Raw genomic sequence first — 23,355 nt, forward strand, 5'->3', positions numbered from 1 at the left:
TTAACCCCCCTCCCCCCACGATAACAACGAACAAGGGATTGGGGGAGGGGGTTTTTAAAACAAACATTTGCCGCGTCAACATCAAAGGTCACAGCGTATTCAAAATAAAGAGAAAGCGCGAGGCTTCCCAGGTGAAGAAATGCTACATGACATCAATGATCATATGGCGTTATGGTAAAAGGGTAGAGACGGGAAGCTGATGGGGTATAAGATACAGGTTGTTGGAAGGGGAAGGAGTTTTAAGGGAGTAGGGAGCATTATGATAAAGTATCGGAGCGAAAACGGCAAAAATGAGTAATTATTAGGATAAGTGGACAGAAAAAGAGGAAAAGGAAAGGAGAAGAAAAGACTGTGCAAAAATAGTTGAGGCCTTTAGAAGTGGACAGTTACATGCCCGATATCTATGTAATGATGTATCTACCAGCGAAAGGTGGCCCAACTAAAAAGTATCCAATAGCCTCATCATGCTGCATCAATCGATGCGTCAACATGACTTATAACTTGGTTATATTTAATTGTTCAGATATATCACCATTTTTTTAGTACAACATTCTTGTGCAGGGGATCCACAGGGTCATGCACCACCCTCCGCTGAAAAACAGCACTTCTTATTTCTTCATTTCCCATGTCTGAGCTGGTGCATGTGTAGATCGACTGGTGTCCCGAAGCCTCTGGGCGATTTTAACCGACATGTTGCTTCACCAAGCGGGGAGGGTAGCGGATAAGCTTGGAGTGAACCCGCTACCGCGTCTGTTTTGGCCATGGTACAAGACACGTTTGTTTTTCCCTTAGACCCGCTAATCATCTTGTTACCCTCTACCCCCCCCCCCCCCCAGCAAATCACTTGCAGTGTGGCCGTAACCTAACGGCACCCTCCAGGAGGAATGATGTAGCATTATACTGATATTGCATCATTATCATGAGGGACACGAGTAAATCTTCAAAATCTGACCAATCCTTGTAGACTGGCCAGTTTGTCGGGGAGATGGAGAGCGTTCCGATACAAGTGTTGCAGAAGAGAGAAGGCTAGGCAGGAATAGGTTTGCCAGTGAAGTCCGTTAGGGTTGATAACACTTTGGCTTGGGACAAGGCAGTTGCGGAAGGAAATTTTGCCAACTTGTTTTTTGGAGGAATTGCTGAAAGAGGGCGTGTTGTCAGAGTAAGGGGATGTAGAGGTGATCACAAACAATCCCATTTGGCTGGGCTAAATGTATTTAGGTTTGTAGAAATGGGGGTAGTTGAAAGACGCGGACTTGTGGAAGTGGGAGGTGCGTTGAGTGAAGTAACACTGCGGAGAGATGGATATTAAGGCTACAGTATAGTAATAAGGGAGAAGGTTGTGTAAATGACCCCGTAGGAGGAGGTTGTGTAAATGACCCCGTAGGAGGAGGTTGTGTAAATGACCCCGTAGGAGGAGGTTGTGTAAATGACCCCGTAGGAGGAGGTTGTGTAAATGACCCCGTAGGAGGAGGTTGTGTAAATGACCCCGTAGGAGGAGGTTGTGTAAATGACCCCGTAGGAGGAGGTTGTGTAAATGACCCCGTAGGAGGAGGTTGTGTAAATGACCCCGTAGGAGGAGGTTGTGTAAATGACCCCGTAGGAGGAGGTTGTGTAAATGACCCCGTAGGAGGAGGTTGTGTAAATGACCCCGTAGGAGGAGGTTGTGTAAATGACCCCGTAGGAGGAGGTTGTGTAAATGACCCCGTAGGAGGAGGTTGTGTAAATGACCCCGTAGGAGGAGGAGGTGTAAATGACCCAAAGGAGGAGGTTGTGTAAATGACCCAAAGGAGGAGGTTGTGTAAATGACCCGAAGGAGGAGGAGGTGTAAATGACCTGGGTGTATGTTTTGGACTGGACTGAGGTGACAGTATGCATTGAGGAGGGGGTAGAAGTAGTGTTCCGAGTCGTGGCAAAGGAAAGCCTGGGATCAGGGAGCCGGGGGAATTAAAGTCGGTGGGACTAGTTGACGAAAGGGCAAGCCTCATTGCCCCTAACATGGGTACAAAATCTTCATTATTGGCCATAATAACCCTGGGGTATGTTGAAGAGAAATTATCCACCCACTAAGGTCCTCTTGAGGGATAGTGGAAGAAAAGACCGTGTAAAATTAGTGGAATCGAGGGTTCAGGCCCAAGGCCCTAATTTACCAATACTCACTCAACCCAGGGCTGTAAGCCACTGCCAGACACCTATCATATCAGTTACATGGCCTTCTTATACTTAAGGAAAGTCTGAGAAAGCTTACAATAATGGTACACTCGGTACACTCGCTAAAAAAAAAAAAAAAAGTATCTACTTAACTATAGCATACGCTCATAATATTATTGCATTTCAGTGGAATCTTCCTGTATGTCTTTTATATAGTACATTGATTTATTGTTTTGAACGACATTTACTTCATATTCCTCCATGGATTCCGTTGTTTGGTGTCGCTGGATCCATACATATGGTTGGCTTCAAAATATATATTCTTGATATGAGGTTACAAATGGTCAATGAGGTCTCCATTCCTAATATAGGTATGATACGGGGCCCTAACCATATCGGCTCCTAAACACTATTCAAACTCATTGTAAAGCCTCATCCGTTCTGAGCTCTGAAAATCTTTCTGAATGAATTATTGGCGATCTTTTCAGTTTCATCTACTCTTTTTTAGCAAGTGTACAAGTGTATAATAACGCTTGATAATTTAGGGTGATCTTAAAACTTTGTTCATCACTGCTTGCAAAATTATGAGATATGGAAAAAGTGTCTTAGATCTGAAAGCATTTCCTTTTGTTTTTAATTTAGTAATTTCATCAAAAGTATTAGATACTGTAAAAAATTATGGTGGAAGACTCCCTATTAATTGCGAGGTATTTGACGTTACTCAAATTATCTAACAATGTAAGAATTTAAGAAGTTACCATAGCCTTATAACACCATATATAGGCAATATTTGCATGACCCCTTCATAGAAGGATAAGGCCAAAGACAATATAACTTTTCATATTTTTATTCATCAATCTACATCATAAAGGGCATTCCATCAATTTCACAATAGCAAGTTCAAAGTGCAGCATTCTGGGGGGAATGTACTGCTTTTGGTTGATTTATCAATTAACATTCAAATATTCACAAATCACTTCAACTTACTTCTACTTCCACTCGTCTTAATGACTTCAACATTTAAAACAGTTTAGGTGGAGGCTGATGCTAATCAAAGTTCCTCCCCAAAATGATCATTTTAATGGATTACAAGGGGACACTGGTCTAATACTGTCCATAGTTAGCAACACTTAGCTTGCAGCCCTGCTTGGTATTTGCCTGGCATGATGGGTTTGAGCCTACAGGGTGGCTGCAAGGCTTATTTGGCTGCATGCCTCACATATACCCACATGGCTGTCATTGGCCAATAAAAATTAAATCATGAGAGCAAGATTTGTTACTATAATATCAATCATCATCATCAATAATCATTAAGGAAAATCAATACAAAATTATTAAAGCCATCGACTTTTCCCCAATAAAGCCGACTATAACTTTACATACTTACCTTGCACTTGCTTTTGGCCACATACCAATCTTTAAGAGGAAAAGAAAGTTTTCATTAGAAAAAAAAAATGCTAAAAAGATCATCTATATGTAAAGTGATATTTCAGATACTCAGAATAATCAAGGGACAATAGCCATTGGAAGGTGACAAACTCACTGTGCAGAACGCAGAGTAAGTTAGCAACCACCAAGAGATATTACCCATCAGATGACACGCATGAGTAAAGGACATCATTCAATTTGGTTATGACTACAGCCACATTCTAGGAGGCATGCTTAATCTCACATCATTCCAGTCACAGTATGCATAATTTCTTTTTCCAAAGCCAGGTTGTACAGCTCATACACTATCTTGGTTTATGATCAGACCTGTTTCTCCAATGATGCACAAACTGGGAAAAATGTTTAATATATAAAATACTTTTAAATTTCTTTCAAAGTTTGTTTTACATTTCTAACTTAGTTGTACAAAAAAAAACAGTAAAAGGTACTGAAACTATCAGGAGTATATGGCTTTCTGGCAAATTTGGCAATCAGTGACAGTGGTGTGAAACTGGATTTTCAATACAGAATAAAGCTGTATGCTTCATTTTCTATACCTTATTTTTTTACACTCAAGTAATATAAAACCTTGAATAAGATGTGGAAAAAATATATATATCAACACCCTCTTGATCATACACATACAATTCCAATTAAACTATCTTCACAAAGCAACTGATGGCAATTCTCTATTGATCTGGACTCGCTAACAATTTGCATTATAGATTATAGGCTTTGCAATATTAGTCTCCACAATAAAATTGCTACATCAACTTCAGACACTTAATAAACTTATTAGTTATTTGTTAATCCGGAAAAGTATTACATTCACAAATTTTGGGAGATGAATTCAAAATATTTTCTTACAACCATCAACCAGCCTGCATTTCCTAGTCAATTAGATTCACTAACCCATTAACTTGTTTGGTTAAAATCTGCACTTTTAAAATCTGATACTGAAACATTTACCAAACCTTAAATTTATTAAATTTTTCATTAAAAAAAAAAAAAAAAAAAATCAGCTAGCCTTTCCAAGTACATGTCCGCAGCAGCAAAAGAACCACTTTATGAAAATTACAAACATTATGGCTAAGTGGTCTGTCCAAAATGCATAGGAGAGCAGTAACGTGTGTATGGCATCAATACTGATATTGCTTGACTATTTTCAACAGTCAAGCAGTATCACAATTTCATGTACATCATGTCTAGCACACACCAGATAATAATCAGGCTTGTAATTAGCACCAAAGAGAATTCATCCAGTTCCTGTAAAAATTAATACAAAATATATATTCTCACAGAATTATTCATCCCTTCTGGATGTGTCTCGTACATCAGCAGCTTCATGGACTGATCAGCTGGCATTTCCTATTAAGGATCATCACTGTACTAAGCATCTCAGATACCAATCCTACCATATTATACAAGGTCTGCTAATTTTCTAAGGTTTCATTTTGACATATGAAAACAATTTTTTTTTTTCCAACCTTTCTATTTTAGTCAGTTAGCTTTTCCAATCAAATTAGGTTATAATCTTACAGTTCTCCATGTCTTTCCTTGAAAAGATTCCTAAAACTATTGGCAGACCACAAGACAACAGCTCATAAATCAATTTAAAAAAAAAAATGAAAATCAAAATAGACCTTATAATCAACTGGGACAGAAGATGTTGGAAACATCCAGCCCCCTATGTAGAGAAGGCAATGGGGAATAGAATCTCCACAACCTATTGCATATCAAATAACACATGCCAATGTTAATAGTGTGTTTAAAACTATTAGATCCTGGTGCGTATACAATTGCACATGGCCCAAAACCCAGATATTAGGCTTACTAATGTGCCGACTCTCAGGTGTGTGGCTTCTGTGGTATCAAGACTGTCTCCCCTTTGCAACAATCACTTTTTTGTTTCAATGCCATTTTCCAAGGTCTATATTTGTCATCTGATATGCTGTAACAAGATGGTAATAGACTTTCATTGCACAGAAACCTTATGATCTCTAGGTAGTGAGGACAATACCAAGAAGTTCTTTGCATCATATTCAAATATTTTTGTAATATTAAATTTTCAGTAATATGAACTGCAGCATGTATTTAGCTTCAAGTATCTCAGGGAGTAAATACAAGTATAGTAGTACCTATCTAGTCTCTTCCCTTTGACACAATTATCCATAGTAATCTTATTATCTTGCATTGGTCATTAGCTCATGCTTATATGGTATAAAACTTCAATATAGAACACTGCACAGAATGCTCAGAAGAAGCAACAACCAAGAATTGCCAGTCAAACTATGTACATGTACAAATAACATTTAGGTTTCCAAGGTAAACATGAACAGGAAATCATTACTTGTATGCACTTCAAATATTGATTTGATTTTACCTTTACTGACATGCAGCCATAGAGTTCACTGAAGAGAATGCACCATCTTCTGAAAAACAAAGTTATCCAAATTTATTTCCCGTCTCCCTTTCTTACAATAAGAAATATAATCAAAAGTATCAGTTGGCATTTAGCTTCAAGTGTCGATCAGCCGGCATTTCCTATCAAATTTGGTTCATCACAATATTAACAAGTAAATGTAGTATAATAGCATGTACATTTATGTAAAAATGTTGGTCATTCAATCTAGTTTGTTCTTTACTAACCTTTCATTGGTCACATTCTCCTAATTCTTGTTTAGAATTTATTCAGCCTGTAAAGAAATTTAATACATTAAAAAGAAGTTTCCCAAAAGGGTAAGAGTGAAAGAATGAGAATTTTCAGATGCACATTACAATCAATAGGTACAACAGACATTGGGAGTGTCCGCTCACACTGCACAGAACGCACAGGAGAGAATCAACAACCAAGACTTGTTGCCTGTCAGATGACGCGCATGTGCAAATGGCATCATGGTAGTTTGGTTTCTAAAGTAAACAAAACCTGGAAATTCTGGACTGTCACACACATGTCCATTTCATAATATATCAGTTTAAGTCTTCCCTTAACTGACATGTTATTCATAAGGTTCACTGAAGAGAAAATGTATTACGAGGCAACTTCAGTAAGACTCGAGACTTTCAAAGGGACAGTTATAATCCTCCAACACTTGCAATTTGGTATGTCATTACCATATGTCTAATGAAAAAACATTTGTTATTCCAGGTTGGAAGACACGGCTGTACATGAAGTTAAGTGAAACTTACTAACCCATGCTGGCCAGAGCCGACTTTTTTGCAGAATGCAGTCGGGCCGGGAGGAGACTTTGGAAGCACAATACGCTATAGTATTTTACGTTAAAACTTGGAAAGAACGCTATGCAGACTTATGAAAAGCTTCAGACTGTTTTTGGAATAACTTGCATGGGCAGAGCATCCGTTTCATTGGCACAAAAAGTTAAAGGGTGGCAGAGAGTGAGATGAGAGGTGTGGAAGGGGGAGGGAAGTCAGAACACCAGAGCTGGTAAGGAAAATTTGTGGCTTTTCTGGATGAGGACCGTCGAGTATCAAGAGAGAGAGTAAGTGAACAGTTTGAAGTCAGTGTGGGAACTGTGCACAAAATTTTTCATGATGAATTGAACATGCAAAAGATTTGCACACCTTGTCCCAAGGGTGCTCAGTGACAAACAAAAGGAAAGACATGTTTGTGAAAGTAGGGAGATGGTCAAGCTTATCAATTCAGATCCAAGAGTACTCATGGCTCTGGTGACCTGTGAAGAAAGCTGGATCTACTGCTATGACCCAGAAACCAAGAGTCCAGTGGTAGCATACGGGCTTGCCCATACCCAAGACGGCCAGTCAGAACAAGTCCACCACCCTGAAACTCATGATCCCCTTTTCAACAGCGAAGGCATGATCTACATCCACTAGACAGACCTCCATATACAGCACTATATGGAGGTCTTGAGGGAGTTCCTAAAAAGATTTCATCACAAAAGACCAGCACTATTCAAATCAGACCGGTGGCATTTCCACAGTTCCATCCGTTTTTCCAACTATTTGACCGAGATGGGCATCAAGACAGTTCCTCACCCTCCCTACAGTCCAGACCTTGTTCCCTACGACTTGGTTGTTCTCCAAGCTCAAGGACAACTTCAGAGGCAGTTATTTTTGAGACCATCGAGGAGATGAAAGAGGCTGTCCGAAGAAAAAAAAGGTGTCCCTACAAAGTCTCAAAACTTATAAAAGTCACATCGTATCTCCAGAAAAACTATACATTTTTTTTCTTAACCCACTCTAAGATGTATAATCAGAAGCATCAGTGGGTAATTTAGCTTCATGTATTGATCAGTTGGCATTTCCTATCACTTTGTGATCATCACATTCAATATATAAATCTTACCATTTTACATAATGCTGGTTTCTCCGACCGGTGCTTCATTCTTCTAATGCTTATTCACTTAACCTGTTCTTGCCAGGTGACGTGCTAGGACGTCATAGCGAACCGCATGGTTGGGAGGTTCAGCTCGTACACGTGGCAACACGCCAGAGCGCGTGGAACGGGAAGTTCGGCTTAACTCAGCGGACTCCCGCGCCCACTGTCGGGCCACTACCAGATACCACCAAGAGTTTAATTGCTCTCAAGAGATTCTTGATAACCAGGAATGATGGGTTAAGGACCTGAAAAGAGAAATACAATATTTTTTCTTTTTCTTTGTTATGGAGAGAGACTATTTTTTCTATATACAATCAGTGGCATTCTAGCTTCACATATCGGTCAGCCGGCATTTCCTATCAAATTTGGTTCATCACAATTTTAACAAGTAAATGTAGTACAATAGCATGTACATTTATGTAAAAATGTTTGCCATTCAATCTAGTTTGTTCTTTACTAACCTTTCATTGGTCACGTTCTCCCAATTCTTGTGTAGAATTTATTTTGCCTGTAAGGAAAATTAACACATTAAAAGAAGTTTTCCCCCAAAGGGTAAGTGTGAGAGAGAGAATTTTCAGATGCACATTACAATCAATAGGTACAACAGACATTGGGAGTGTCCGCTCACACTGCACAGAACGCACAGGAGAGAATCAACAACCAAGACTTGTTGCCTGTCAGATGACGCGCATGTGCAAATGGCATCATAGTAGTTTGGTTTAAAAAGTAAACAAGACCTGGAAATTCTAGACTATGACACACTTGTTCATTTCATAATATATATCAGGAAGTTCTTTCTGTCATATTCAGCTAGCAATTCTTCATCAGAATCTCGGAGTAAATACAAGTATAGTAATACCTATCTACTCTCTCCCCTTTAATAAAATTATCCACATTAATGTTTATCTTGCATTGGTCATAGCTCATGCTTATATGGTAAAGAACTTCAATATAGAATAATGCATAAATACACAGAAGAGAAGCAACAACCAAGAATTGCCAGTCAAATTATGTACATGTGCAAATAACATTTAGGTTTCCAAGGTAAACATGAACAGGAAATCATTACTTGTATGCATTTCAAATATTGATTTGGTTTTTACCTTTACTGACATGCAGCCATAGAGTTCACTGAAGAGAATGCACCATCTTCTGAAAAACAAAGTTATCCAAATTTATTTCCCGTCTCCCTTTCTTACAATAAGAAATATAATCAAAAGCATCAGTTGGCATTTAGCTTCAAGTGTCGATCAGCCGGCATTTCCTATCAAATTTGGTTCATCACATTCAATATATAAACTTGCACAATTAGATAAGTCTTACCATTTCACAAAGTTGGCTTCTCTGACTGGTTCTTCATTCTTCTAATGGTTATTCATTTAGGGATCTGAAAAGGAGTATATTATTTTCCTTTTTTCTTTGTTATGGAGAGAGACTATTTTTCATATAAACAATCAGTGGCATTCTAGCTTCACATATCGGTCAGCCGGCATTTCCTATCAAATTTGGTTCATCACAATATTAACAAGTAAATGTAGTATAATAGCATGTACATTTATGTAAAAATGTTGGTCATTCAATCTAGTTTGTTCTTTACTAACCTTTCATTGGTCACATTCTCCTAATTCTTGTTTAGAATTTATTCAGCCTGTAAAGAAATTTAATACATTAAAAAGAAGTTTCCCAAAAAGGTAAGAGTGAAAGAATGAGAATTTTCAGATGCACATTACAATCAATAGGTACAACAGACATTGGGAGTGTCCGCTCACACTGCACAGAACGCACAGGAGAGAATCAACAACCAAGACTTGTTGCCTGTCAGATGACGCGCATGTGCAAATGGCATCATAATAGTTTGATTTCAAAAGTAAACAAGCTGGAAATTTTGGCAATTGTATGAATTTCATAATTTAACACACTTTGTTCTTACCTTAACTGATTTGATGTTCATAAGCTTCATTGAAGAAAAAATGGACCACCACCTGAAAAACAATCATTTTATTTCCTGACTCAATCCCTCAATAAAAAATATAATCAAAAGTTTTCAGTAGGCAATTAGCTTCATGTGTCGATCAGCCGGCATTTCCTATCACTTTGTGATCATCACATCTAATATATAGTCTTGTAAAATAAATATATAAACCTTACCATTTTATACAAGGTTGGATCTCTGCTGCAGGATCTTCGTACTTATAATGCTTAGTCATTTAGGGATCTGAAAAAAAAAAAAAAAAAAAAAATTATATATTTCTTTCCCTTTTGTTTGAGGGATATGATTTTTGTAATATATACAATCAGTGGCATTCTAGCTTCACATATCGGTCAGCCGGCATTTCCTATCAAATTTGGTTCATCACAAAAGTAACAAGTAAATGTACTACAGCAGTATCTATATACTTTTTTTAAGGTGTTGCCTAACTCTACCTCTTCTTAGCTTAAACTTACTCTTAATAATGCTCATTAACAAATTCATTTGATATGATGTGTAGTTTTGAAAGAAGTTACCCTTGAAATGCAGCCAACTTCTGAACCAAATGCAAGTACCAGCATAATGCAAATAGCTTTGAAGAAAAAGATTCTCAGCTCTAGGCAACACCTTTACACATTTATAAAAAAAAAAAAGTGTCCTGTAATCTACTAACCTTACATTGGTCATCTCTTAATTCATAGATGTAATCCATTTAGCCTGTAAAGAAATTTAATGAACATTAAAAAGTTTTCCAAGAGAATGAGAACTTTCAAATGCACTTAATCAGGTATAACATCCATTGAAAGTGATTTCGGACAATGGCCAGATACTAGTTTCCTCTGCTAACACTCATTCAATATGGAAAAGAAACCTACATTTTCAAGTGTAAAATCAAATTCTTAAAATCTAAAAAGACCAAAAATTGGCTAAATGAAAGGAGAAAAAGCATACCTTATTTCAGCTGGTGGGATTATTATTCTCCTTGGTTGTCTGTCATACGATAGGTTCAGTGCCTCCCTCGTCATCCCTTCCTGGTGTGTTGACGTATGCCTTGGAAATGATAATGGTGGTGGTTTTCCGTTGCCTTCCACTGGTGGATAGGCAAGTTGAATTTTGTGGTTCTTAGGGATTAACACTTCTGGACAGTAATAATAGGGGGCAAAACTACACAATATAAACAATATTTATCAAAAAATTTGTTCCATATAGTAAAAAACATACTTACAGAGGTATGGCACTGTGGGAACTAAGTATTCAGAATTTGTGGTTAATAAAAGACAAACACTTTTTCCTTCTTTATTCAGTCAAAAATCTACTTTGCAGCCTTGACTGTCTTTGCAGGCTTGCCGTCCTTGTTCCTGGCTGCCCTGGGGCCTCTGGTCTTCCTAGGTTTCCAGGTCTTAGGCTTCTTCTCCTTGAGTTCCTTCTTCTTAGCCAATTTCTGTCCCCTTACTTTCCTGGCTGCCTTTACTGTTGGTCGCTTGGCAATCAGGATGTTCTTCTTCAAACGCAGATATGCAGACTTGACAATCTTGTTCCTAGCTTGCTTTGCACGGCCAAGCTTGAACCTATCGAAGTCTGTCATACTGGCACGCTGCAAGTGGTTAACAGTGTCACACATGAAACAAAGTATCTATATTCTACTGTTCTAAGCAGATAAAAATGCAACATCATGATCTTTAATAATTACATTACAGTAATGGAAATTCAGAAATTTTAATAACCTTCAGAAAAAAACACATGCATTCTAAAATATAAGTTTCCATGGACACTCACAAGCAATCCCTTCTTGATGTTCTTGTTCCAAGTAGAGGCTTCAAATTTCTCACTGATCTTTGCTGCTTCCCAGGCTGACCTGATCAACTTGGTCCTCATACCACGACAAATTTTCAACTGGAAAGAACCACGTAATGAATATTTGAATTATCAGATCTATATAAGCCAGGTATAAGATGCTTTACTCCCATAATATATAGTTTAGGTTACACTAACATCCCACTTACCACATAGGTTGTCAGTCTCATCTCACAGAACTTGAACTGCTGCCGTGGGACTCCATGGCTAGGTCCATCAATGAGGGCCTTTTAGAGGAGAGGGAAATAAATTAGTCTCACAGATCTCATCACATACTAAAAATCATACATAGTCACAATAAAAGGTCTCTTATTGTCTCCCATATTACTCACCAACCTAGTGTGTAGTTTTTGTATATACCACTTGTCTGTCATTTGGGTTTTGTTACCATGGTTGTTTACATATTTTATGTAAAGACCAAAATACTGGTTATACTTCCATTCCTATTTTTCAAGATTGTCATAACACCATCTCAGGTCTATTACAAGGTGACCTGGATATAAATATATCACTACTACAAGGTGAAGTTGAATTCCTTTAACCCATTACTGACGGGTAGCATTCATAGAGGCCCAGGCCTCGCTGCCGGGGGCTTCTATCGTCGCCCTAGCATGCGCGACCACTCATGCCAAATACCAGCATCCCATGCCGTTTCTTCATAATACTACGAAAATATGTTGTATTTTCAGTTTTCATTATTTTTTACAGTCTCTACTTGCCAAACTTCCTGATAAATCGAGACTGAAGGGTATTTTTGTTGTTATATAGACTCCATAGTTGATCATTATTCGGTCTATAGTCCGAATAAAATAAGCAGAGTGCGGCATCATGGAGTTGAAATTGTCGGTTTGTTGCATTTTTTTTTCTTTGTTGCATGGTAAAAATGAGAAAGTGTTAAAACCGACTTAATCATACTTTCACTGGCAGAAAAATAATCTTTTGCCGTGATTGTAACAAAAAAAAAACTCATGGCATGTCCATGCATCCTCTATGGCATGTGCGTACGTGCCCCCGGCAGATGGTCCCGCCATGCCATGGCATGTACGTACATGCCACCCGTCATCAATGGGTTAAGTTGCATTCACTGCATTTTAAAAGATTTGTCTATTTTGCCACAGTTATCTTTTTGAGCTCAAGTTACAGATATGTGAACTTAACCCTTGAAAATCACTTTTTTCATAAATGAAGTTTTATTATAATGTACCCAATTATAAAAATATATTCTATCCATCATTCTATTATATGACAAACTATAATGTAGCTGTACAGCTAACAGACTACTAAATGAAGTTACTCCATTGCTGTAACACATTTTCTAAATTCACAGAACGAAAAAGGGTACTACACCTTAATGCACCTGTATCATGGCGAAATAGGCAAGTTGGATTTTGTGGTTCTTAGGAATTAAAACACTTCTGAAAAACACTGTTTTTTGAGTGCATGGTAAGGGGGACAATTCCATTAAAACTGCAAAATATGGAATAATACTTACCCTGTTGGTGTCAATAATGTCGACAATGACAGCAAGCTTGCCCTTGTACTGCCCTTCATTGATGTAAATCACACGCCCAATCTGGGCAAACTTTTTGAAAGGCTGAAAAAGAAGACAATTATTGTAATGAATTCTATGTTGGGTACCATATTTGACCAAACTTTTAAGATTACTAACATGTAACATACTGAACCAATGATGTATCAACAGCTGATTTCATGAGGCTGACCACTCGTGGAACATTTTCTATTCTCACAACCCTAAGATTTAAAGTTTAAAAATATGTCCAGATAAGGGCAGAGCGTCTAAGACTCACAAAATAAAGTTTATCTATGGCTGCTGTGGAGTTGGGTGAAAGTCTACCGGAGGACTGAACCTACCCTAACTCAGCAAAATGAGATGAATAAATCCCATCTTTGACTCGCACACCAATACAAAAACCATATTTGAAAAAAAAACAAGCCCCTACTGATTACCATCTATCTGGTCTGTTGCAGTATCTTTGTATAGTTTAACCTGTTTCTGTATTCTTACTGGTACTCAAAGGGGTTATGTGCCACACAAGAAAAGGTAATTTTTAGTTTTGCACAGCCATGCCACCGTTTTCCATCCCAAATGATAGAAGTGAATGTATAGCCAATTGTGTAGCACCTTTAAGTATTAAAATTGGAAAGCCACTTAGATAAAGAATACATACAACTATAAACATGCTCCCAACACCCCCATGGGACACATTGTCTTCACCTGAGTATGCATGGCAAATCAGAGCCAAAACTAAACTCTGGAGCACTGAATGGAATCAAGTCATGAGCGATAATTCCTGAAATCTTTTCCCTCAATTTATAGTATTTCCATAGGTGTCCATTTCCTGCACCAATAACACCAACTTTACATCCTCTACAAGAATATCTTTAACCTGCCCTATCTTAGTGTGTCCATAATGTAACAATGAATCAATTCCTATCACTCCAGGCAAAACCTTGGAGGCACTCATGGGAATCCACAAACACTGCCATGCAAATCAAAACTTTCCTAAATTGGGTGCTTTGCAAATAAATACCCTATAAACACCACATCAGATATGAAAAATACTCTTTACAGATTACCAATTATAAATGTTACACAACAATGTTCTGCATGCTAGAAATGAAAAGTTGTAGAAGTATAATTGAGGAGAGAAGTTACACATTTATTTGCCAATAATCATAAAGGCTAATCCTACCCTTTCTACCTAGCGACAACCCATTGTTCCCGTTATCTTACTGTATGTACACATTTGGGAAATGGGCAAAGCTGACAAGCACTCGATTACTGATAAGGTGCACATCACCTCATGTAAATGTTCCCGACCATTCACGGTGTTATCACAGCACACTGTGGGATTCCGATCACAAAATAAAAACATTAGGCCCTTAATACCATTTATAATATAATTTCACTGGCTGTATTCCTCCAATTTTTAATGACATAATTAAATATTCACTTTACGCTAAACAATCTGCATTTATTCATCAAAAGCACAATAACACAATGAAACGAATATTAAATTTTGACACCTTTTACAGAAGGATTTTCCTTCAAAAAAAAAAAAAAAAAAGTCATCTCCCCAACATAAAACCGCAAAGTTTAACAAAACTAACGAGGCACGAATTATGAAAAACACCAACTCGAACTCCAGCGAGGAATGGCCTAAGAACACGGACTTGTTTAGGGCAATGCTCTATGGACTGCTACGTATTATGCCCCGAATTCTTACTCAAGAGCCGTGTTTCAGCGACATAACTCGATTGTGTGCGTCCCCAAACCATATCACAACCTGAATTCGTTGCTATGACCAAGTATTTTCGTAAGATAAACCTTCACGTACACATTAAAGCAAGCATAACATTTATAAACATTGGACTTGCACATTGAGTGTCGTGTTCTCCTGTCGTGGTTTATTATCATCCCAATTATCTTTATACGTGTCCCGATTGACCCTCTAAATTTCCACTAAGGATGTAACCAGGTACATCCAGTGCCGATATTTCACCTCAAAAATATCGGGAAAGGACAGATGACGTCAAAATTCGCCGATAAATGTAGACACTTCTCGCTTACCATGGTCGCGCTCTTTCGCCGACTTCGTGAAGGCCTCTGCACGTCACCGGACAGAGGAAGTCGAATGTAAACACCAATTTTGACGAACATACGAATACATCAATATTTGAATAAAAAACATATTGTTTCATGGTCGGATTTAATAGAATTAAATAACTGTGTAAAAACTGTGTATGATGATATGAATTACAGTTGTTATTTATTTTCCGTATTTGATGCCTTTTGCGTCGGCGGCCATAACGTTCTTTTCCGTCTTTCGCCAAACGCGACCAACCATGGGCAAGGAGGTGCTGCTCTCTTTATCTCCTAATATTATTTCCATCGAAGTGAAAATATATGATCTTTAGTGATATTCAGATTGGTGACGATTTCGGCATGGTGACTGAGATAATTTAAGATCTCCTATGTGAAAATTTTGGGAGATATAGATGTTAGAGAATAGGCGATGGCGAATGTAAACAAGAAGTGCCGTGGTCAATGTGATAGCAATAAGCTTATTTCTCTCTCTCTCTTTGCAGTCGGAACCCAAGGCGACAGTTCGCACCAGGAAGTTCATGACCAATCGGCTCTTGAACAGAAAACAAATGGTGAGTGGAGAACTTACTTCAGACTTATGTTATTAATATATTGAATATATTGCTGAGAAATTCCACTTGGGGTTTGGAAATTCATGACTGCATGTTGAATACTATTGATTATATCTTTGGTTAACTGAAGGTATGGACGCACAAAGGTAGGGCTATTTGTAGATATTCTTACAGAGGAGGGGGGTTGCAGGGGGGCACAGCCCCCTGCTTTAAACACTAGACTGATTGTGTATAATTATATTTTCTCGGTACCTTTCATGTCCGTATGGAATGGCTTTTCTTAAAGCCACAGGCGGTCCAGTGGGCATATGCCCCTGGCTGGGCAAATATAATACCATGGGGTCCAGGGGGCTTACCCCCCTGGCTAGGCGTATATATTACCACAGGGTTCCTGGCTTGGGAATATATTGATTGCAATGTACGATTACCATAGGGAATCTGGATTAAGAAATCCCATAGATTTTTTATGCCGAACAATGGGTTCTATTACTATAGTTTTTCTAAAGTTTCCACGTTTGGTTTTTAGACTTTTAAAGATGGTGGGGGCACCTGTAGAGTTTCATTATCCAAATTTAAGTGTTTTTTGTTTGATTTACACATTTAATTTCGAATCATTAAGATTGTCAGCAGGAGAATCTGATGTAAATATTTTCGGGGACTATTTGATAGATCACAGTAATGGATTACATGTCACATTTTTGGTCCTCGTAAGGTAAACATGATGGTATTTAGAAAATGAAGGGTCGATCTTCTCTTCTGTCTTTTATCTCCATACTTTTGAATTGTGCACCTTTTACCATAGATGAGTCTGTTTTTGCCAAGGTAACCACTCCATACACCTTTTTTTAAACTGTAATCCTGGTTGCCATACATGGTAAATTTTCCCTGACTTTCTCCTACATGCATGCTCATACATATCCATGTTCTGTTATGTCGGTCTTTCTATTAACTGCTCTGAAGTTGGAAATCACCCATGTATGAAATGTGGATCTGTAAATCTGGCTGCTAAGCATAGTTATGCATATTTTGCAGTGTATGTACTTAACCATAAATTAAAACTTTGGTTAATGTCACTGAGAGCAATGCACTCAGAGGGAAATAGACACTGCCATATTATATAGCCCCCTGTAGCACTTCATGCCAAATTAGAGAAAACACAACCTTAAGAACTTGGGCTGTGTAAGGCTGTTGTTGACTTAGTAAATGCATAGTGGTTTACTGCACCTGTGTTTGTCAGGCCACTGCAACTATACCTGTGTTTATTAATCTATTTCTTATGCTTTATGAGAGGGCAGTGTCCATTTCCTCTAATGCCGGAAAATTGTGTATGTTGCAGCCAAACCTGCACAATGAAGTAAATGTTTGAGGGGTTGGTAATCCATGTCGTGGATCAACAGGAAGAAATCCATCAGCATTGGGTTTACCCAGTTAGCAAGAATACATGCCATGTCCACTGTAACACAAATTTGTTGTATTTACACATTGATGGCTCTGCAAGTGCTTAGTCACCAAGGAGTCAGTTATTAGTCCTGCCTATCTCACCTGTTTACCACTTTTCCTTGATTTTTGTAGTTTTTGTATTATTTAATTGTCTTTAACTTAACAGTAAAATTTTACTTTAAGTATAAATTGAAATGTTTGTCATGCCATTGGTTTTTTGTACTTAGATTTACAATAATTTTTCAGGTTGTTGACGTCCTGCATCCAGGGCGATCAACTGTCCCCAGGAATGAGATCAGAACCAAACTTGCAAAGGTAAGCAGCTTTTAGTTTATTAATATATAACTTCACAGATGGTTCTTTAACCAATTTGAAATTGTCATTTACCATGTAGTAGCAAGTAACTATAAATGATTGGTGACACCTCATGTAATGTCTGTCCCAACTGCTAGGATGAGGTCTTGTTTAGACTACTGTGAACTGGACAATTATCCAGACATAGCAGCAAATCCAAATGAATGCCTGGCCTGGCTCAACTTTTTTGAAGATTTTCCATGTAATTATTGAATTAAAAGAACATTTTCCCCTCAACATGAAGATTCATAGATCTCAGGAATCAGTTAATAAAGTAGAAACTATTATCCCCCTGATCTGCAAAGTTAATCCAGATCTTGTTAGATGTATTCCTTTTAGTTTTATAGTTAAACTTCCAGATGTATTACGGAGCCCAAAGATGTGTTAAAGGATTTAGCACAAAAAATCGAATTTTGTAAAATCTAGCACATGTTAAACAAGGACTGTTTTTTGTGGTTTGATTATTGAAGTAATCCTATGAATTTTCTCCTTTATTTTATTTATTTATTTATTTTATTTATTTTTTTTTTTTACAGATGTACAAGACCACCAGTGATGTTGTCTTTCCCTTTGGCTTCAAGACTGCCTTTGGTGGTGGTAAGAGCACAGGTTTTGCTCTTATTTATGACACACTAGACTATGCCAAGAAACTGGAGCCCAAGTACCGCCTTGAAAGGGTAAGTAGGCAAGGCTGCATATAATCTTGATTTAGATTGCTCATTTGAATTGTTGAATTGCATAACTTGATGAGTAGTACCTGCAAGTAACTTTTTTTTTTTTTTTTTTTTTTTACTTTGCAGCAAGCTCTCATTGAGGTCAAGAAAACCGCTCGGAAGCAGAGGAAAGAGCGCAAGAACAGGATGAAGAAGGCTCGTGGTACAGCGAAGGCGAAATTGGCCTCTGCCACAAAGAAGGTAAGAGGAAAAATCTGTGAAATTTAAATGGTTTTCAGCTATTGAAAAAATAATCTATATATTTTTTGTGTGGTTATATGTATGTGTGTGTGTGTGTATAATATATATATATATATATATATATATATATATATATATTACATATACATACATATATACCTATTTATATACATATACATATATGTATATATTTTTTATTATTTATTTTATTTATTTATTTTATTTTGTCTTTATTTTATATAATTTAAGTTCCAGTTCTTATGCTAACAGTTGTTTTTTATTTTCTCCATTTACAGAAGGTAAAGTAAACAACATTAACTGCAGACCCCAGTTGGCTGGGTGGAATAACCCAGTGGATGAAAATTTACCTGGGTTTAATGAGGTTTATTTAACTTTTATTGTATAAGGTAGAAAAAGGGTAAGTCTTCTGGCAAATGCCAGGGGAAACCACTTCATGAGCAGGATTAATTTATAATATTCATATCTGGACAGACAGTAATTGTAAATGTTGATTGATTAATATGCAAACCAAGATAATGCAAGATAATGTTTTGTTTGCTTTTATGAGGGAGTTGGATAGAGTACAAACAAGTAATTTAAGTAATGGCAGATATTCACTCTTCATCTGCATTTCTTTTCAGAAGTAAACAAGGTACATTCAGGAAAGACGGTTTGCATTTTGTGACATAAAATCCTTTCTTGTAGAGTAAAGCTTATCCTTTGAAGGCACAATTGAAGAGAAGCTTAACTCCTATGATGATAGGCTTTTAGTCACAAAATGTTGCAAGTACATGTTGGTTGCACTTATTTTCCACAGTAACTCTTGTGTGATCAATTAACTTGTTATAGAAGTGTGGGAGGGGGGAGGGAGTGGTAAGACCTTGATACATAACTAACCACAACTAATTTGGAAGCAGTGTATCTTGATAACCCACAGTCAAGAGCTAGGAAATTTACATGCCCTTGACCAAATAACAGGAGTTTTATATGCATGACAGGTGCATCTTTTTAGGAAAAGTATATGCAGCTGTTTGACGATTGATCAAGTGATATCTCTTTGTGTGTGTGTTTTCATTGTTTGGTCATTATTTGCACTAATTAGGCATGTATTGGATAATGTATACAGATTCTAAGTCAGCATATGGAGTTGTGTACAAGTTTAGTTGCCTGTCGTTGATTAACTTACGTAATTGCTGAATGTGAGTTTAGTTGCGTAACACCTTTCACATGGTAAGAAATAAGTGTGTGTGTGTGAGATATTGAAAACTTTTATTTATTTCCCAGCAAGGAATAAGGTATGGGTTTTTAAAAAAGATTGTTCATTCTTTACTTATTACTTATGCCTTTACTTATTTTCTTTTTCTTTTTCCCCCAACAGTAACCGTGGAGCTTCAAGGAAAATAAAATTACAACTAAAAACGGTGTTTCTCTAGCCCAGATTGAAGTAGACCTGAATTGACATACGATTATGCAATGCCTTAATGGTTGATCTGATAGATAATGAAGAATTCATTGTTTTTTATTTAACTTCATTCCTTAAGTAACAAGGAAGACTAACAAGGCCATTAAAAAAAAAAATCCTACTTGATCACAAACCCAAGTGATAATTGCATTTGCCTGGAAAGCATCTGTCATGGAATGTAAGATCACTATATATGCACAAGAGTTTGGGGATTATGAAACGATAAGCATATTTTACGTGTTTTTGAAAGTGCTGAAGATAGTGTTTAACACTTCAGCTTTCCAAAATAATGTAAATTTGCCGTTTGGACCAGTAAATTACTCTACCAGTGAAATTTAATCCCAAGTATCCACAGTTCTCTTCCATTAAGACTATTAGGGAATGCATCTCCATCACCACCCTATCTTCTCTTAGTCCTATAATTCTCCTTTTTCTTCCTCTGAACTGTCTTAGTCATGCCACAACACTCATAAAGACCCTGTCGGTATTCACTACCGTATGCTCCAACACCTTCCATTTCCCTCTTTCCTTCCTATTAACCATTTTCAACCACACATGAACGTTAGAAAATTTTTCTTCTTAGCTCTTAGCTGCTTGATACTACATGGCGGTACCATATTCTCCAAAAAATTGTCCTCCCAAGGCATACGTGGAAACATGGCTGTCTTTGTAATCTTTCCTCTCCAAACGCACTCGTGCCAAATTTACCTCTTTAATATCATTTCAACAGTTAGAGGGCGCCCCACGAGGCAGTGTGCTCGGCACCACTTTATTCCTTCCTATATTGTCTGCTTTACCACCGGGAGCTCGATCATCACTGTTTATTTGACCATATTCGCCTCTGGCACATCCATACTATATCTCCGCCAATTCCCTCAGTCTGCAATATCAGCAGTATCTCCCTGGGCCACCAACCATGGCTTCCACTCTTCTACCTCCAAATCTTTCTCATCCTTTTCTCTCGCACACGTCTAGGTCCCTAACCTCCACTTTTCTTATATGGCACTCCACTCTTGTACCGTTCCTCTGGCAAATTCCTTGATGTTATTTTTGACTCGCATGTCCTGTCGATACCACATCTTTTACATTAAAGGAAAAGCTCGCCACCGCCCCCGAATCTTACAAAACTCTGTCCCATATATCCTGGGGCTCAGATCGCAAAACTCGACTCCATCTTCATGTTACCTTGATCCTCTCCACTCTCGATTATGGATGCCACATCTCTGCCTCAACCTCCCTCTTTGCTCAAATTGATAACGAGCCACCACTGCGGTCTTCGCTTAACCCTAGGCGCCTTCCACTCCTCTCCAGTTTAGAACTTGCACACTGAATCAGGCATGCCATCTCTCTCGACGTCGTACCCTTCTCCCTCTCCGATGCTATGCTCGATTCCCTCAGTAAGCTAACCATCCCACGATCCCTACTCCCTACCTTTGCTTCTCCACGTTTACTTACTCCCTTCTCCATTCGCAGGGATACCCTCCTCTCCCATTCCCCATATCCCCATCTCCGACCTCTTCCATTTTCTTTCAAATACCCCCTCCCTCCTGAATCCAGTATCCTTACTACAGAACTATACGCACTTCTTTTGCCTTAAAACACAAACTAACCCTCTTCTTCCTCCTTCACTATTTTTACTGACTCCCATAACTCATTAACTCTAATAAAATCAATACATTCGAGCAACCCCCTAGTCTGTTGTAAGATCCAGAACTGGTTGTTATACCTATCCACACACCATAAAACTATCAGGTTTTGCTGTGTGCCCAGCCATGTTGGAATCCCTGGCAATGAACAGGCAGACACACAACGCCTGTATGTCCACAATCATAACAACCAAGTTTCTCACGCATTCCAGCTACGGATTATTACCCCTACTTTAAGACCTTATTGTATAACCGATAGCAAACTTTCTGGTCGTAATAAATTACATACTGTAAAACTATCAATCTCCTGGTCAGCTCCATATCATCGGAACTGACGTTGGGAGACGGCTCTCGGCCGCTTACGTATTGGCCACATCCAATTAACACACTCCTATCTAATGTCCTTCTGATCCACCCCTATGTAATGTCCCTTTCAGTTCCACACATTCTGTTGCCCTGTCCACGCTTTGATGCAGATCGTATCTCTGCTTTCCCTCACCTATCCTCCCTTCACCGACCTCCCAGCCTTTCAGACATCCTTACAGAGTCTCACACTCTGCTTTAACAACCTGTTCTCCTTCCTCAGATGCATACATATCTTCACTTAATCTAATCCCCTTACCTAACCCTACCTTAACCCATTCACTCATCAACTCCTTTTCCCACCTTTAATCTATTCAATATTAATCTAGATAGTAGATATAGCAACTAACTACTAACTCAACTACGCTTCACTACCCTTTACTGTACCTTCCTGTAGTGCTACATGACCTTAGATGTCCAGCACATTTGTTTAGCTTTTAACCATTAATAATGATCAATAATTCAAGATTTTTTGTTCTCTCTAAATACCTCAGAAAATAGTAATGAATACTATTGTAATATGTTTATACATGTCTATCTGCTTACATGCACACTTACATGTATGCTTACAAACACTTACATACATACTTGCATCTCCCGCTTTCTCGCTCTTTATCGCTCGCTCTCTCTCTCTCTCTCTCTCTCTCTCTCTCTCTCTCTCTCTCTCTCTCTCTCTCTCTCTCTCTCTCTCTCTCTCTCTCTCTCTCTCTCTCTCTCTCTCATTATATATATATATATATATATATATATATATATATATATGTGTGTGTGTGTGTGTATTTGATTATATATATAAAATTATAACTACATGTAAAATTGTATATTTATATGTGTGTGTGTGTGTCTGTATTATATAGACATAGATATATAAATATATATATATATATATATATATATATATATATATATATATATATATTATATATACTTATATATTTGATATATAGTCGCGTTTTGATATTACATTCCGAATTAATGATAAGGCATACCCCCCCCCCCCCAATCTTTTGCTCGTTGTTGCCGTAGGGGGATCACCCCTTCCTTGGATTTCAGCCCTCGCCTCCGCTAATTGCGCAGGGTCTTCTCTTCATCCCCTTCTTCTGTCCATTTGTCTGAATCGTATTTACCCTTTTCGCCACAATACTTTACCATAACGCTGTGTGGTGTTTGATGTCTGGTACATTTGTTTGTTTTGACCATTGACCATTTTGGAAATCCACAAACATTGCCTTACTGAACCA

At 37.9% G+C, this 23,355-nt stretch overlaps 3 protein-coding genes and 1 long non-coding RNA gene across 5 annotated transcripts; 2 read left to right on the forward strand and 2 right to left on the reverse strand.

Annotated features, from left to right (window-relative positions):
• The first annotated feature begins 1,228 nt into the window (after positions 1-1,228).
• Positions 1,229-1,776, forward strand: LOC119578188 (eggshell protein-like). The gene is made up of 2 exons (XM_037925924.1): positions 1,229-1,268; positions 1,358-1,776. Exons 1-2 carry the CDS (start codon positions 1,229-1,231, stop codon positions 1,774-1,776), a joined length of 459 nt encoding a protein of 152 aa, XP_037781852.1.
• Positions 1,777-2,979: 1,203 nt separating this feature from the next.
• On the reverse strand, positions 2,980-5,953 carry LOC119577760. The gene is made up of 2 exons (XR_005229143.1): positions 3,536-5,953; positions 2,980-3,381 (listed from the first exon to the last, which is right to left on the reverse strand). It is a non-coding gene; the product is annotated as an uncharacterized LOC119577760 (long non-coding RNA).
• A 5,232-nt stretch (positions 5,954-11,185) lies between these two features.
• LOC119577756 (60S ribosomal protein L14-like) lies at positions 11,186-15,488 on the reverse strand. The gene is made up of 5 exons (XM_037925311.1): positions 15,349-15,488; positions 13,249-13,350; positions 11,906-11,983; positions 11,679-11,795; positions 11,186-11,496 (listed from the first exon to the last, which is right to left on the reverse strand). Exons 1-5 carry the CDS (start codon positions 15,436-15,438, stop codon positions 11,215-11,217), a joined length of 669 nt encoding a protein of 222 aa, XP_037781239.1. The 5' UTR covers positions 15,439-15,488; the 3' UTR covers positions 11,186-11,214.
• A 54-nt stretch (positions 15,489-15,542) lies between these two features.
• On the forward strand, positions 15,543-20,157 carry LOC119577758 (40S ribosomal protein S24-like). 2 transcript variants are annotated; one of them, XM_037925313.1, is made up of 8 exons: positions 15,543-15,635; positions 15,867-15,935; positions 17,622-17,690; positions 18,266-18,406; positions 18,530-18,643; positions 18,940-18,942; positions 19,285-19,295; positions 20,022-20,157. In XM_037925313.1, exons 1-7 carry the CDS (start codon positions 15,564-15,566, stop codon positions 19,288-19,290), a joined length of 474 nt encoding a protein of 157 aa, XP_037781241.1. In that variant the 5' UTR covers positions 15,543-15,563; the 3' UTR covers positions 19,291-19,295; positions 20,022-20,157. The 2 variants fall into 2 exon arrangements, with proteins under 2 accessions (XP_037781241.1, XP_037781242.1); XM_037925314.1 differs by lacking the exon at positions 19,285-19,295 and having other exon boundaries at positions 20,022-20,062.
• Positions 20,158-23,355: the final 3,198 nt, after the last annotated feature.

Source organism: Penaeus monodon, chromosome 10, assembly GCF_015228065.2.
Source record: "Penaeus monodon isolate SGIC_2016 chromosome 10, NSTDA_Pmon_1, whole genome shotgun sequence".
NCBI lineage: Eukaryota > Metazoa > Arthropoda > Malacostraca > Decapoda > Penaeidae > Penaeus > Penaeus monodon.